This window comes from Callithrix jacchus, chromosome 5, assembly GCF_049354715.1.
Source record: "Callithrix jacchus isolate 240 chromosome 5, calJac240_pri, whole genome shotgun sequence".
NCBI classification, from domain to species: domain Eukaryota; kingdom Metazoa; phylum Chordata; class Mammalia; order Primates; family Cebidae; genus Callithrix; species Callithrix jacchus.
Genome location: NC_133506.1, coordinates 150,520,182 through 150,537,625, shown reverse-complemented (window position 1 = coordinate 150,537,625; position 17,444 = coordinate 150,520,182). Strand labels below are relative to the sequence as shown.

At 39.2% G+C, this 17,444-nt stretch overlaps 1 protein-coding gene across 6 annotated transcripts in view; it reads right to left on the bottom strand.

Moving 5' to 3' along the window:
• Nucleotides 1-5,330: 5,330 nt before the first annotated feature.
• The window catches only part of B3GLCT (beta 3-glucosyltransferase), a 111,314-nt gene continuing 99,200 nt past the window's right edge, over nucleotides 5,331-17,444 (bottom strand). For 4 of the 6 annotated variants that reach the window (XM_035302444.3, XM_078375250.1, XM_035302442.3 and 1 more), the window contains 2 exons: nucleotides 12,813-12,957; nucleotides 5,331-7,349 (listed from right to left, as the gene is read on the bottom strand). In XM_035302444.3, coding sequence (XP_035158335.1) covers nucleotides 7,182-7,349; nucleotides 12,813-12,957 — 313 coding nt within the window. In that variant the 3' untranslated portion in view covers nucleotides 5,331-7,181. Of the gene's footprint in view, nucleotides 7,350-11,748; nucleotides 11,845-12,812; nucleotides 12,958-17,444 lie in introns of all 6 variants that reach the window. The other 2 variants (XM_054256741.2, XM_078375249.1) reach the window with 1 other exon arrangement.

The window sequence follows — 17,444 nt, the reverse complement described above, 5'->3', positions numbered from 1 at the left end:
CAATACTTGCATAAAATAAATAGACCTTTATACCACTGGAGGTAAAAAAAAAACCCTTTCTTTGTATTTTCACTGCATTTTCAGAGGAAAGAGGTAAAGCCATGATTCTCCTGGGTATTTAATCAACAAACCTATATTTAATTTGACCACTAATATGCAAGCTCCAGGGCCTCTATCATATTTCTTAATAGTAGCATGAAGCTCAATCACATTAATGGTCTCCACTGGAAACAGAGCGTACCATTAGAGCAGGAGAAACTCCCTTTCCCAGAGCTGCTCTTTCACCTTAAAGAAAACATTCTTCACAAGTGTCCATGGTTTAGACAGTGTAGCAAGTGGTTTAAGTCATCCTTACTTATAGCTTCCTTACTTGCCAAAGTGAAGATTATAATCTTGTTTAATAAGCTTCCTAAAAAACTCCTTTTCGAGACAAGCAGACTTGGCAAGAAGTATAATACAAAAAATAATGGACTAGCCAGAATAAAAATTCCCAGCCTAAATCACAGGCAGAGCTACTACCATACCCATTTTATAAAACTTTCCAGCCCCTATTTCATGCTTAGAAGCTCATGGCCTTCTAAAATCTGATGCTTTTAGTTCGGAAACCAGTTTCTTGAGTTCCAGCTCTTCTGTGCAGACAATTCTCTGCAAACCGTTGTGAAGGCAACCCTCTTCGCTGAGGTTGCAGCAACAGCAGGTTCACTTGGCTCTCTCCATTGGGTGGTGGCTTTGGCTTCTCAAAAAGAAGGTCAGAGAAAGGTTTCCAGAACACAAACTCTGTGGAAGCATGGATCACGAGACTCAAATCATTTCCTTTGCGAAGACTTCAGGAATTCCCTCTTCAAATCTTTTTTAGGACAAGACTGGGAGTGTGAACATTTCTGTCAGCTTCAACTTCTTTCCCCCCCAGTACACATTGTTAAGTTTTGCCAAACATTTTTAAGTTCCAACAGACATGTGCAGGAGATGCAGGTTTGTTACATAGGTAAACATGTGCCATGGTGGTTTGCCACAGCTATCAAATCAACTACGTTTTAAGCCCAGCATGCATTAGCTGTGTTTTCCAATGCTCTCCCTCCCATAACCACCCACCTCTAACAGACCCCAGTGTGTGTTGTTCCCTTTCCTGTTTGTTGGCCGCATGTATGGCTTCTTTTAACAAGTATCTGTTCATCCTTTGCCCACTTTTTAATGGGACTTTTTTTTTCTTGTTAATATGTTTAAGTTCCTTGTAGGCTCTGGATATGAGACCGCTGTCAGATGGATAGATTGCAAAAATGTTCTCCCATTTTGTAAGTTGTCTGTTCACTGTGATGATAGTTACTTTCGCTGTTCAGAAGCCCTTTGACTACATTCAATTGTCAATTTTTGTTTTTGTTGCAATTGCTTTTCACTTTTTCATCATGAAATCTTTGTCCATGCCTGTGTTCTGAATGGTACTGCCTAGATTTTCTCCTAGGGTTTTTATAGTTTTGGGTTTTACATTAAAGTCTTTACTCCATCTTGAGTTTAGTATGGGCTGCAGTTGGCTGAATCCTGGCATAGAGGATTGGTTTGCTTTAGTAGAAAATGCTGAATGGTTTTGCAGTGTGGCTGTTCATTTAGTACTCTTAAGCAATACTTTGTAAGAATTCGATAGATGCTTCACATTTTTGTCGACACTCAAAAGTATTAAGTCTTTAGTTTTTCCATTGTTGTAACTGTGTAGCATGTCTCATGGTAGGTTTACGTGTGATCTCAGTAACGATGCTGAACACTCAAAATACATGTATTGGCCATTTGTATTTCCTGTCTTGTGAGGTGCTTGTTCAAGTCTCCATGATCCATGCTTCCACAGACATTTTTGACTGGTTTGTGTTCTTTCATTTGTAGCTGGTGTTTTGGCTATTAACCTGTATTTATCTACTACTGCTTAGCAATATTATCACAAACTTAGGGGTACAAACAAACATACATTTATTATCTGACAGTTTCTGTGGGTCAAGAGTCTCAGCATGGCTTAGCTGGGTCCTCTGCTTTAGGATCTCTCACAAAGCTGCAATAGATATGTTGGCCAGGGCTGGGGTCTCATCTTTTGCTCAAATGGGAAGGATCTTCTTCCAAACTCACGTGGTGGCAGCGTTCAGTCCCTTGTGGTATATCCGCTTTCCAGTCTGCTGCTTGCTGCCTGTTGCCTAGAGGTTACCCTTAGTTTCTTGCCACGTGGGCTTTCCCAACATGACTGCTTTTTTCATCAAAGCCAACAAGGAAGAGTATCTCCTCATGAGATGAATACTACAGGCTTCTGAAACAGCATCACATACATAATCACATACCTCCCACCACCGCTGCCATATCCTATTGGTTAGAATCAAGTCACACAGGTCCCATGAAAATTCAAGGGGAGAGGATTACACAGGGTGTGAATACCAGGGGTCAGGGATCATGGGGACTATTCTAGAGATGTCTTCTACAGAGTCCTCATTAGATATGTCATACATATCTTCTCCAGTCTGTAACTTGCCTTTTCCTTTCCTTTGATAGAAAAAAAGTTTTGTTTAAAATAAAATCAAATGTATCCACTTCTTAATTTTGTAGATAGTGTTTTGTTGTTACTGTTTTGTAGAGTCAGGGTCTCATTACATTGCCTGAGCTGGTCTTGAATTCCTCATCTCAAGCAATCCTCCTGCCTCAGCCTTTCAAAATGTTGAGATTGCAGGCGTGAGATACCACACTGGCCCTAGACAGTGCCTTTTGATTACCTGTTTAATACTTCATTGCTTACCTAAGATAATGAAGATATTCTAGTTCTCCTCTGGACTAGTGTTTCTCAACACTGGCAGTACTGACATTTGGGGCTAGGTAATTCTGGTTGTGTTAATTCTTCTCCTGTGCATTGCAGGGTGTTTAATGGCATCTCTGGCCCACCTACCAGATGCCAGTAGCAGCTCTTTCCAGTTGTGGCAATCAAAAACCTTGCCAAATGTCTCCCAGGGCTAAAAGGCCCCAGTTGAAAAGTACTGTTCTAGATGCTTCATAGCTTAATCTTTGAATCTAATGGCTGTAATCTGAGTTAGTATTGCTTCACATTCTTCCATGTGGATTAATTTCTCTACATTCATTTACAATTTCTCTTATTTCTCTACATTTCCCTCATGAATTGCATGTATTGCTGTTGTCTTACATCAAGTAATCACATATGTATGGATTCTGTTCAATTTATCTACCTTCAGTCCTCATGCCAGTAAAACACGCCAGTAGTTTTTTGGTAGGTCTTGAAATCCGTTAATGTAAATCTTTGAATTTTGGTCATCACAATTGGCCTATTTTAGGTCCTTTGCATTTCCTTCTATATTTACAACCAACTTGTGAATTTTTACACACAAAAAAGCCTGAGATTTTTACTGAAACTAAAACTATAGATCAATTTGAGGTAATTGTAGTCATAACAATATTGAATATTTCAGTACATAACATGATAAATCTTACTTAGTTCCTTTTAATCTCTCTCAGTATTTTCTGGTTTTCAGTGTTGAGGTCTTGCAACTATTTCTAGATATTTGCTAATGTTTCCCAGCTTTACTGAGGTATACTTGACATATAAAAGTGTATATACTCAATGTACAACATGACTGTATATATGTATACATTGTGGAATAATTGCCACAATCAAGCCAATTAACATATCCGTCCATTCCCTCACATTTTTTTTCCCTTTGGTGGTGGTGGTAACTTTTAAGATCTACTTCCTTAGTATTTCGTATTTTTTAAACCATTGCAAATAACACCGTTTTCCTAATTTTATTTTCTAATTGTTGGTTGTTAGTATGTAGAAATAATTTTTTGTATCAGTCTGTATCTAGTGATCTTACTAAATTCATGATAAGATACTTTGGATCTGTTTGTATGCTATCAAGTCATCTGTAAATAACTTTTTACTTGTCTTTACTCTTTATTATCGTTTTCTTTGCCCTGACTGGGATATGCTAAACAACGGTGAATAGAAGTAGTAATGCTGGACATCCTAGTCTTTCCTCCAAATTTAGGGAGAGAAATAATTCAACATGAAAGTACTATTATGATAGGTTTTTTGTAGATACTCTTTACTGTATTGAGGAATTTACCTAGTTTCTGAGAAGTACATGGTTGGCTGAATTCTGTCAAATGCTTTGTTTTTCCTTTTTTGTGCAGCTACCATAATGGTCATATAATTTTTCTCCTTTATTCTATTAATGTGGTGAATGACTTGATTTTTGAATGTTATAGCAGTCTTGCAACCCTGAGATAAACCCAATTGGCCATAAGTTTCTATCCTTTTTATGTATCCTCTTTTTACATACGGCTGATCATTTTGTTTAGATCACTGTCTTTTACGAAAGGTGCTGGTCTGTGATTTTCTTTTGTGAGGTTTTGGTGTCAGAGAAATCTGGGTCTCATAAATTCAGTTGGTAAATGTTTTCTTTTTCATTATGCTCTGGGAGTTTATGTGACATAAACACAGTATTTCATCTTTAGATGACTGGAGAAAATCACTGATGAAACCATCTGGGCCTAGAGTTTTCTTTGTAAGAAAGTGTTCAACTTTTAATTACATTATAAAGTCTTTATACCACAGAAAAAACATTTCTGATTATGAATGGAAGACAACAGAAACATTCTAAAGATGTCAACTATATTAATTTTTGAGAAAATATACATAACTATAATACACAGAGATGTGGAAGCATGAGAGGTTTTCAGTAAACCCAGAAATACAGAAAGCACTGATATTTACAAACCCATACATAGCATCATTTGTAACTTAGCATGCTATTAGCGTTTTCTGCTCTCAAGCACTCTATAAAGGTTATTTTCATGTCTGTATTTCTGATTTAGCTGAAAGATGTAAAAATTCTACATAGACAACCTGCTTTGGCTATATCATCAGGAATGACTTAAAAGCAAAAATGACATTCCAGTTATTCCACACACAAATCCCTGATGTTAACATCCTTAGCCTAAAAATAGCCATTTGGAAGGAAAGCCCTACTTCAAAGCAAAGGGAATGTAAATAAGACAATAACTGCTCCTGGAAATGTCAGACTCAAAATTGAGTTCTTCCGATGGGAATCGACTGTAAAATAACATCTCTGATTTGTTATATAACAAAACATAATGGCTTCATAAACTTTATATAAACATACGGTCAACTTCTGATAGTTTCCTCTTAAAAGGGTAGCTCTGAAGTAATTATTCTCTCTTGAAACTGTATTTACCAAACTGCTTTTTTCTCTGATTTCATTCATTCCTTTCCCCCATTCGCCTCCCCATTCCCAGTCTAGATTAATGAACACAATATTTGACAAATCAGAAACTTTGTACACAAAGATCTTTTATTTGTGGTTAGACTTACACAGTTCCAACAAGTAAACATAATTAACAAAACACTTAAACGTACCAGAGGAGGTGCCCCGGTATCAGTAGAAGGCACTGATCAGACCACAGAAGAAAGCTTGACACGGATCTTCATATGTGAATGCCAGCTTCAATCCTGTCAAATGAACATGCTGTTCTCTCAGTGGTAACAGTCAGTAGGCCAGAGCAGAAGAACTGGAGACTCTTATCCACTGGTGTAGGCAGCCAGGCTCTCTTGAAGTATTATTATAGATGACATGAAGGTGACTACCATGGTAGCAATGACAACAATCTCGGTTACAATGACAAAGCTTGAGGCCATCAGTAGAAGCTTGATGCGATCTAGAAATCCTGGTGGAGCCTCTCATCAGCTGGTCAACCCTGATAGATCCCTTGGACGGGCCACATAATCCATTTTCACAAAACTGAATCCAGTGCATTGTGTTATCACTGCAACACACTAGATCTGGTAGTTGCTAATTTGGAAAAATGGTAAGTACTATTACATCCTTTTAGAAATGAGTCAAATCTACGCTATAAGAAAAACATATTAACACACAGGTACTTTGGGTGGTATGGCTTTAAACTTTGTGCTTGGCTATAAAAAGCATTATAAGCAAAGTTAACAAATAACAGTTTTTATTAAAAAGAAAAAAAAAGAAGTACTTTACTGTACCAAAATTAGTTTAAGACATATTAAATCAAATTTTATGCAAATACCTTTACAAAAACGGAATTGGATAATTAAACAGAGTGCTTTTTATACATTAATACTGAATATGTTAAATTACTATATATTAAAGATATAATTTGAAAACTAGAGCTGTTTCAAAATACTGTGTTCAAATGTCATTTTTTGGAAACCCAGAGAAATTGCCAGACACCATGTTGTCCTTCCATAAGGGGTTTCTCTTCTGAGTCAGGAGAGTCATTAAGTAACATTCAAAAAAAAAAAGAGTAAAACATAAGGTCCAAATTTAATTCACTTCCTGAGACTCACATAGAGCTGGCTGACTTGAACAAAACATGTCACCATTGTTGAGGACACTATTTCCTGGCAGCATCCACTACACTTTCATGTTACAAGTAGGCCATAAAGACAGGGCTTCAGGGGGACATAGAACACGGATGAACTTCTAAAGCAATAGGAAGCTCTAGCAGAAGACCTCATTCTCTTTTTATGAGGCACAAACAGCAAAAGAATAGATAAAGCATAACCACCATGATTACAGACTTCAGGGGATTTCAAAGCTAGACTTTCAGGATGTTTTATGTACAGTATTATTCTTTAATGCAGCATTATTCCTACTGAGTTCCCAGGAAATAATTTTCATCATCAATAATATGATTTAAAAGTTCATACCATTGTAATATCCATGTCAAAAGACTTTCACTCCTCTTTTTATATATACAAATAGAACTGCAGACAGTCACATCTCTCCAGGCTCATGCCCAACTGAAATTTCCATTATAATGAAGAGAGAGCACAGGAAAGGGACTTCTGGTACCATTATTTTCCTGTGACAATAATAAAACTGCTGTATCACAGCCTGGAGAACACACAGTCATCACTGCATGTTACAACAACTGTGTAAGTCAAAAGCAAGTGATTATTTCCCAGAAACAATGTTTCTCCTATGACCCCTTCTCTTCCTCTGTCAAAAAATACCATACACAAAATATCACCCTAAAGTCAGGAAGCATCCAATGCCATGTGGCAGACAGAAGTGTTGTGAGCACAGCACAGCAGGACGAGGCCAGTCTCTACTCCATTCCCTGCGCAGGCTATGCCCATAGGCCACCCTGCTTTATAACTCCTCTCTAAAACCTTTCTGTGTCTCCTGCCTGGCTTTGTCTTCCTCACTGGGTGCCAACCATGTGAAATACACCTTCACTGGATCGATGTTCCAGTGTTTGTGGAACGATATGGGAACCTGATGAGAAAGGTAGTCCTTAGGGTAATCCACCGGCCGAGCCTACAGGAAAAACAGACAGTTAGGCTTCCTTGTTGATTGAACGTAATTTTGCTGCAGAACAGCATATGAATTTATACAATGGACTGCTTTGCTCCACTATTTAATATTGACTATGGGAATCTAAAAGCAAAAAGGAAACTATTTTCTATCTTTCCTGTAACTCCAGGTTCTTTGCTTTTGTGTCTCCAATTACCTAAATATCCCAAATGTACTGCTTTTTTCTTCTGTGTTCTATAGTCTTGCCTCTGGGAGATTCCTGAACCACAATACTAAATATAAAAAGCTTTTAAAGCTACTTTTATCACTTCTGCACAAAGGCAGAAAAACTGTTATGTTCCAGGTACTTCCAAGGAAACTCTGGCCATATTTGGATTGTGGGGGCCTGGGGCAAGGAGTTCTCAAACTCCACTTGGCCTGTCTACTGCTCTAATGTGTAATAAGGTAATGTCTTTCGAAGAAAGAAAACAAGGAGCTCACTGGGGGGAAGGCTAAGGTAACTCACACTCTCTTCCTGTTGAAATATCTAGTCTAGTTCAAGAGGTTTAAACGATTAGCAAGTAACTCAAAACAGTTTGCAAAATGACCTAAAATGTTTTTGTATTATCTACATTGCAACATTCTCTAGAAGTTAGAAAATAAAACTTAAGCAGCATTAGATACAGGTTAGAGTGCTAAGACTGAAGAAGTAACCTATAGGGTTAAAAGGAAACTGAAATCAGATACTATTTTGTTTGCTCTAAGCTAAGCATCCAGTTCCTCCCAGTAATCATCTTTTTTTTTTTTTTTTTTTTTGAGACAGGGTTTCACTCTGCCCCCAGGCTGGAGTACAGTGGCAAAATCTTGGCTTACTACAACCTCTGCCTCCCAGGTTCAAGCAATTCTCCTGCCTCAGCCTCCCAAGTGGCTGGGATTACAGGCATGTGCCATCATGCCTGGCTAATGTTTTGTTATTTAGTAGAGATGGGGTTTTACCATGTTGGTCAGGCTGGTCTCGAACTCCTGAGGTCAGGTGATCCACCCGCCTTGGCCTCCCAAAGTGCTGGGAGTCCAGGCGTGAGCCACCTCACCCAGCCAGTAATCATCTTAAATTTATTAATTTGTACGGGCCATCTGTTTTATTCAATACTAAAATTGTCTTGACTATTAAAACTAGATGTGATACATTTTAAAAACAAGTCTTTTGTAGGTTACTATTTTATTACAGTCTGCCTAAATCTTTGATCTGAATACTTAAACTGCCCTAAATGGTTTACAGAATCCCTTTGTTAAATTTTATCTTCTATAACCCTAGAAACAACCTTGTAAAATGGACAGAATATTATGATGCACTTCCAATTTACTGCTGAGGAAACCAGAGCTCCCAGAAGTAACATGACTAGCAAATACTGGAATAGCGACCAGAGAGAGGTGCTCAGCCCAGGGCACCTGCTGCCTGTGCTCGAGCCGTCTCACCACCAGCTGGGCATACTCAGCAGCACCTGGCCTAACCTAGCTTTCCTGGTACAAATATACTGCTCAGATGAGTGTTCCTACAATAATATCTGTGGAGAAAAGTTCAAAATAATGTAGGGGGAGAACTTTCACAATTGCTATTTTTAAGAAATTGTAACTACTCATGGAGTTAAAAATCTAAAAGGAATTTTAAAAGGAAAAAACAGTGGAACAGATTAAAAAAATAGACACTGGAATACAGTCTGAGTTGGGAAAGTTTTGAATATTAATTGAGAAATTCATGTATTATATAATGCTTCTTTGCAAGGCCTTCTGAGAGTTTACTGGCAAGGAAGAAAACCAAGGAGAAACATCCTTGCAATTCCATTAGAAGATAATTCCACAACGATCCCAGAAGAAGGAAATACAGTAGTTCCCCCTCATCCATGGTTTCACCTCCTGAAGTGTCAGTATCACACAGTCAATTTTAGTCTGAAAATATCAAATGGAAAATTCCAGAAATACACAATTCGTAAATTTTAAGTTGCGGGCCCTTCTGAGTATTGGGATGGAATCTGGAGCTGTCCCACTCCATCCTGCACTGGACATGAATCATCCCTTTGTCCAGCATCTCCATGCTGTCTACACTCCCCGCCCCTGAGTCGCTAGAAGCCGCCTCATTATCTAGTCAACTGCCGTGGTAACACAGTGCTTGTGTTCAAGAAACTTAAGAATAGCCTAAAGCAAGAGTAGTGATGCTGGCATATGGTTATAATTGCTCTGTTTTATTATTATTGTTGTTAATCTCTTACTCTGCCTACTTTCAAAGTAAACCTGATCTTAGGTAGGCAAAGTATAAGAAAAGCAGAGTATACATAGGGTTCAGTATATCCAAGGTTTCAGACATCCACTGGGGGGCTTGGAATGTATCCCCTGTGGATAAGGAAGGACTACTGTAAAAGCAATGGAAACAAATCCTTGCTTGTTTTTCACCTTAAAAAATGAACTGCTGAAGATAGAAATGCATCTAACAGAAAAAGAAAAACCTTAACATTTTCCCCTCTATTAATGCAGATTCTAGAAGTGATTCACTGCATCTCAGGGAGCCCATGCATGCATGAAAAGAGGTGGATTAGTAAACATTACAACGTGTAGGTCATTTTGGACACATGAGGTCATGGAAAAGCATTCGACAAAACTAGAAAAGTGAAATACATCCAAAATGTATCTTTAATACCAGGAAGTCTACACAGTCACCAGTAATCATATCTTTATGCCCAAAATGCCGAGAGGAAATCCCAAACAGGCAGGGCGAGGGGTGGAAGGACTTGAGGAACAGACGCAGAGTGTGGTGGGCACCTGCATGCAGGAAGAGAGGGGGCTGAAACCACATAAGAAAGACCTACAGCCGGGCACGGTGGTGCATGCCTGTAATCCCAGCACTTTGGGAGGCTGAGGCGGGTGGATCATGAGGTCAGGAAGTCGAGCCCATCCTGGCTAACACAGTGAAACCCTGTCTCTACTAAAAATACAAAAAATTAGCCAGGCGTGGTGGCACGCACCTGTAGTCCCAGCTACTTGGGAGGCTGAGGCAGGAGAATCGCTTGAACCTGGGAGGTGGAGGTTACAGTGAGCTGAGATCGTGCCACTGCACTCCAGCCTGGGTGACAGAGTGAGACTTTGTCTAAAAAGAAAGACCAGACCAGACCTACAATGGATAAAATTAGAACCTTTCATCTGTAAATATTGGAGCACACTAAACAGGGCAAGAAATGGAGACTAAAATTGCATCTCCTTAGACAAATGTGTTGTTATAACTGTCTTGAGAAATGATTTCCATACCATACGGTTCATCCACCATAATGATGGTCTAAAACTTTTTAGGAAATTTCCAGAGTTGGGCAACCACCAACCATTGCACACTGCCATGTCCATTAGTGGAAGAACAGAAAACCATATGCTCTAGATGCTATGCTTTCAACAAAGGGAAATACTAGATATTCCCTGGAGTCCCCTTCTAAATCTATGAATTCACAATAACTTTCTCTAAAAACAGAAGAAATGTGACAGCCCAGGCAATTCTGCATTTGAGACTGCTTCCAAATGCCCACTCTATCTCTAGCTCATCAGGATTCTTACATTTTATCTCTTTGCCTCATATTTCTTTGTGAAGATGATCAAATGCAGTTTGGATCAGTGTTTATACACTAAAAATGGAAAGCACTATCCAAATCATTATTAAACTCTCCAAAAGAGGTTTAAGAATTAGAAGACACACCACTATCTGTTGGGGAGGATAGTTTTAAACATATTTTATGATTTTGGAAAAGTTTAAAATGTATGTGAATTAGAGAAATCAAGGGTTCTAAAGTATGGGAAACAACGTTTTTTAAAAAAATTATCTTCAAAAGACTTTCGCCTATAGATGATTTTCCTTCATTCTTTTCTCCTGATCATTTTATTAGATAATGTGTTCTTCTCTAAATGAAAAGGGCTGCTGTAAAAATCTAAGACCTGTCACACTACCCTTGATAAGTTATTTCCCTTATACCTCAACAGTTTTAATTATTTCTTTTTTTTTTTTTTTTGCACGTGACTGAAACACCATGAGACAGAGCAAAAGAGGGAGCCGCAGAGAATAACACTTTCTTTCCTAAGTCAGCCTAATGCAACACCCAGGCTTTAAGTGGGTAAGACCTCTCAAAGTCCTAAAGCACCAATAAGTATCTTCTAACTGACACCAGGAAGGAAGTTTCTCATACATTTCCTTATATTTGTATCCTCTGTTATTGTCTCAAGGATACAGAAATGGATTCTGCCTTTCCTGATGATGCAAACACTTTCTTAGTCTTATTTGCGTTGTTTTCTATAGTACTGTTTCTGTCATGCTAAATTTTCTATATTGCTATGATAGTGTTTGCTACTGATTACTAAATAAATGAAGCATGGGCCAGGTGCAGTGGCTCACATCTGTAATCCTAGCACTTTGGGAAGTCGAGGTGGGAGGATCGCTTGAGTCCAGGAGTTCGAGACCAGCTTGGGCAACAGAGTAAGACCCACATCTCTATAAAAAAAAAATTAAAAATTAGTGTGCCTGTAGTCCCTGTACTTAGGAGACTAAGGCAAGAGGATCACTTGAGCCCAGGAAACCAAGGCTTCAGTGAGCCGTGTTTGTGCCACTACACTCCAGCCTGGGCAACACAGCAAGACCCTGTCTCAAACTCAGTAAATAATAAGTCAATAAAGCATAATATAAGAAAAGGCACCTAAAATACATATGCATACACGCTTCAAGTCTCAAAAACTTTAAATTTCTTGAAGAAGGATATTAGATGGGTGTGGATCTATAGTTATTTTTAGTTTCTAAACATCTGCTATTATTCTTAGAAGAAAATTCACTGACTTGGTTCTTAAGAGACACTAAAAATAATGCAGAAGGATTTCCTTCTCCAATCCCCAAACTGCAATCTGGTGAGGCTATAAGCGATATCCATCCCTGGTAAATATAATCTCATCTCTTCTTTTCCATAACACCCAGAATATATGCTTATTGAGATATCCAACTGCAATTTAATATATTTTAGCCATTCAGTCTAATGGCAAGTGAAGGAGAAAAAGCTCAGTAAATAGACAGTGTAAAAACTGAGGATGGTGTAGAATTACATAGACTCAGTGGCCGGTAAGACAATATTAGGTCAGTCCTACATATTTCTAGACAGCATCCAATAATTTTTAAATGCCATCAATTGTTTTAACTATAAAGAAAAAAAAAACCCAGGTTTTCCCTGGTCCTACATGCGAGGATACTGGTCAAATGCCACTTGGTTTTCGAGATGTTTTTGCCTCCCATCTTCATGGCGTACATGCTGCAGTATGTTCATCAAACAGGGTAACAGTCCTGCAAAGGACGTCCCCCTGGAGCCTGTCAACACAGTTCTTAAGATTGTTTCCAGAACATGTGAAGAGAAGTCAAATCCTTAAGTAGAACATGTACCCACCTGCTGTGAGGGAAGAATAAAACCATTTCCTCACCTGATGGAAGAGAGGGCTGTGAGTCACAGGGATTCCCAGGCCACTAAAGCACATTCCCAGGACCATATCGTCGGGAGCATCGTTGCTGTAGCACCGACATTTACTGGCAAGAAGTCTCCTGATGGCTTCTCTGCTGAAAACCATTCTAGTGGGAGCCAGAGCAGAGAAAGATGTTAGAGCAGCTCCACAGAGAGCACTGCTGCACAAATGGGCCCCAGGAAACAGGACTCTACTCCAGACTGAGAGGCAATAGTAGCTTTCTATAGTTACTGAGCTCTAGGTAAAACCCTACCTGTTCTCTTTTAGTCTTCTGGCCCTTTCCAACACTTTGGTACCAAGTTCCCACAAAAATTTCTCTTCGTTTTAAAATACAGATTGGTTTCTTGTTTCCATTCTGGTCCTAAGGTAGAAATGAATCTTTTCATATCATAAAAAAGCTCAAACACCGAGAGGGCTGAAGGAACTAATATGGTTCACAAGTTCAGTCTCAATCATCTAAGACATACTTTAAGGCAAAACTATTTAAAATTCATCCATATAGTCCCATTGCCACATATAGGGCCTTGCCCACAGCACTCAAAGTTTGATGCATCAAACAAGTGAGAACAAAGCCATCTTTGCAAAGACTCTCTTCCTGGGGGAGGAAGCATTCTATGAGTCTATCTAGGAGAAAGGGAAAAAGGACACAGTGCTTGAACCCCTGAGCCAAAACCACTGATTCCATGTGAAGCTGGGCTCAGCTCAGCACACTTTTCCTAATGCTAGTGGCCAACCCCAGACTGCAACAGTGTAGGACTCCCTCCCTGCCCTTGACTAGACAAGAGAATTTCTTAAGATGTGGTAACAAAATAGGAAGGCACAAAAAGAAACATAGTTCCTATGAACCACAGAGAAAGGAAAACTACAAGTCTGAAAACCCACCATAAATTGCCTTTCTCTTAGAAAGCCTGCTGTCCCCCAGTAAAGCCTCCCTGGCCACACACTTTTTGTGGCTTAGTCAAACTCCTAGACCCAATCGGCCACACTGGGCTCAAGCTACTAACTCAGGGAAAAGAGCCTACGTGAGAAGATGTGTTGCAAATAGAGTAAAAATGCTTTTTTTCTTTTTTCAGCATCTAGTAGAATGAGAAAATGAGAAAGACTTTTATTTTTTGAATCCACTCTCTGAAAAAATATAGGAAGATGAAATACAAGCATGAAACTGTAATTTGTAATTATTTTATACTCTTTCCTACTCACACAGTCTTACATTAATTATTTGCATAAACTAAGTGGATATGAGTCGTTAATAATGCTTGTTTATTAGCATGCGGATGAGTTCTTTCCAAATAAAGTTGCTCCCCCAAATCAAAAATGACCAGTCATATCATGGTGGAGAAAGAATACTTGTCTGCTCTACCTACAAACCATTAAATATAAAAAAGACGTTGAAAGGCTACAGGATCATTTTATTTTCTTTAATATGCAAATGTTTAAAATAAGAAAAGCTGAAATGGGAGTCTGGGACTTGCCCAGGAACATACTGCAGATCAAGAACATGTAGAAAGGGAACACACATGACAAACATGCCTGCCCCTCCTGGCCTTCAGTCAGTAAATAGGTCATGGCTGTCTCTTTGGTAATGCTGCCTGCACCCTCTTCCGAGGACACTGTCCGACATCTTATTCTGATGCAGGCTTTTGCTCCCAAGGCAGCCAAAAAGGCTGATGATACGCTACACACAGCTTCCTCCCTAAATGCACATATGTAAATAAGTATCTTCAAAAATGGTCAAAACATCACACGTTCTCATTTGTAAGTAGGAGCTAAGCTTTATGAGGACTCAAAGGCATCAGAATGATACAAGGAACTCTGGGAACTTGGAAGAAGGGTGGGGCAGGGGATGAGGGATAAAAGACTACACATTGGGTACAGTATATACTACTTGGGTAACGGGTGCACCAAAATCTCAGAAATCACCACTAATGAACTTCTTCATGTCACCAAACACCACCTGCTCCTCAAAAACCTACTAAAACTAAAAAAAAAAAAAAGTCAACTGATTTTCTCCAAGTACCAAAACTTTCATGGAGAAAGCAACAAAGTGAAAAACAGACATCTGGATTCAAATAGTGTAAAGGTCTCATGCTCCATCCAAACAAAGCAAAATACCTACACAGAAACCACAGGAACCTACACCCCCAACTTGGCTCTCTCAAAACATCCTTACCTAAGAAGGATGGTTCAAGACAGTGGTTTTCAAAAACTTACTTGACTGTGACCCACAATCAGAAAACAAGAAATTAATTTCACACTGCAACCATTTATATGTTTTGTGTGTGAGTGTGTATGGGTATGTATGAAGCTGAAACAAAAAATTCACAAACAATTCTTACCCTTACAACATGGAATGCACTCTGGTACTTTCCATTTTATTCTATTCCACTCAACAGTTCATTATTTTAAAATGCTGGTTAAGGTCCATGAATTGGTTTTACAAGCCACTGATTCCGACTTGCTGTTAAAAAGCATATTGGTTCTCAAGCTATAGCATCAGAACATTCTACTGTAATACTAGAGAAACGAATAACATGTGTTGCAGCTTTTATCAAAGGTTGATGTAGGAGACAATCTCATGAAGAATGTTCCTGCATCTTTGTAGAGGTGCTATTAAAAACAGAACATCACATTAGTCAATGTTAGTTATATAAAGATCAGTGCCTCTGTTTATGGATTTGTTTATTCATTTATTCACTGTGCCTTGGAAAATATGAGTCCCTAAGCTAAGAAGTGAGGAAATAATGAGAAATGAAACACACAGGTGCTGCCTTCAAATAATGCATAATTTAAGTGGAAAATAGAAAAGTAAATAGGCAATTAAATGATAATGGTTTCTGTAATATGCTATGAAGGTACATTAGAAATGCATTAAACCCAGATTTGAGAGGCTAGACTGGGCTAAAGGCATTCAAGAGGAAATAAGTGATAGCTATGGTGAATCCAAAAGAACAAGGAGGAACTAGACAGGCAGGAAGCTGGGGAAACAATGCTATGCAGAGACCAGCAAATGTCATATCTTGGGAGGAGAGGAAAAAAAACAGTGCTTAAGAGAATCTGAAACAAGTTCAGCAAGAGTTCTTTAAAGATGAGGGTATAGACAGATGAGGCTAGAAAGGTGAAACAGCATCTGCCAAGATCATGAGAGGTCTTATAAGCCTTGAGGAGTGTGGACTTGATCCTAAAGGCAATGGGAGAAGTTCTACTGCCAGTTAGGATATCAGAGCATGCAAAAGACGTTCCTGCCATGACAACACTAAAAAATATTCAAATAACAGGAAAATCATAGGCAATTATGAAATTGAAGAGAGGTAAATGCCACAAAGCCTAAATGAATGAATTTCTAGAGAGAAAAATCCTTGCTAGAGGAGTGGCAAGCCAGCCATGGCAGCTTTCAGCAGCAACCTGGGCCTGTTAAGTTGGTAGAAAAGTCTTCTTGGGTCTTTAGCCCTAAGGCAGTAGCCTCAGCAACACCAGGGAAGGCTGTCAATGAGATGAACTAGAGATGATTAAAACTGATGACTCATCCCAGATAAACTTGACTCTTATTAAAATCTGAATGATCATCTCTTTGTCTTTGATGTCAAAAGCAGAAAAGTATTCACATTCTTGGGGAAAAATAAAGACAATGAGAAGCCACTGAGGCATTCTAAGCAATGGGGAGAGAGGACTAGATTTGCTTTTAGAAAAGTCCCTCTGACTATAGTATGGACAACAGCATGTTCAAGACAAAATGTAGGGAGAACAGAGGGCTGTGGCAGGAACTCATACAGGAGATGACAATGACCTAGTTGAGATTACTGGAGGTGGAGAGAAGTATCGAGGGAAGAGAGATTTAGGAAATAAAATGGATAGGACTCGGTGAGGAGGGAGTGGGGAAAGAAGAAGACAAAGGGTGAGAGCTGACTCACAGACTCCTGGGATAAGAACTCACATATACCAATGTCTACCCTGAGAGAGGGACACTGGAAGAACAAATCAGGGGTTACAGTCAGAAATGACAAGGTGCTGAGTACGATGTGTCTGTTAATCAGCTAAGCAGAGATGCCCTTTGGTAGGTGAATCTGTGAATCTGGAGGCCAGCAGAGAGTTCTAGGCTGCAGATCAAGATCTGGGTGCATTCAGCATCAAGCCATGGGGGTGGGTAAGATCACCCAGGGACAACACAGGGTGAGAAGAGACTAGAAAAGATGCCTGAGAAACAGACATTGAAACAGAGAAGGAATGACCAGAAAGAAAAGGATGAACAAAGATAGGATGGTGCTCCGGAAAGCAAGAGAACGGAGTGTTTCAGGTCAGCTGTGTTAAAGGCTGCTAAGAGGTGAAACAGGATAAAAACTGGAAATGATTAATTTGATTTAGCTATAGCAAGGTTGCTGGAGAGCTTGGTGAGGTAGTTTAGGAGGCTGGGAATTTATGCTTCATAGAAGGCTGAGCGTGGAGCTGAGGAAAGAGCAGTGAACTCAAGATGTTCCACAGGGGAGGAAGGAGATGGTGTGATGGTGCTGAGAAGTTTTAAGATGGAAAAACTAGAGGTGTTGGGAAGTACCCAGGAGCAAGGTAGAGGCTGAACACAGAAGTTAAAGGTGTCACCTT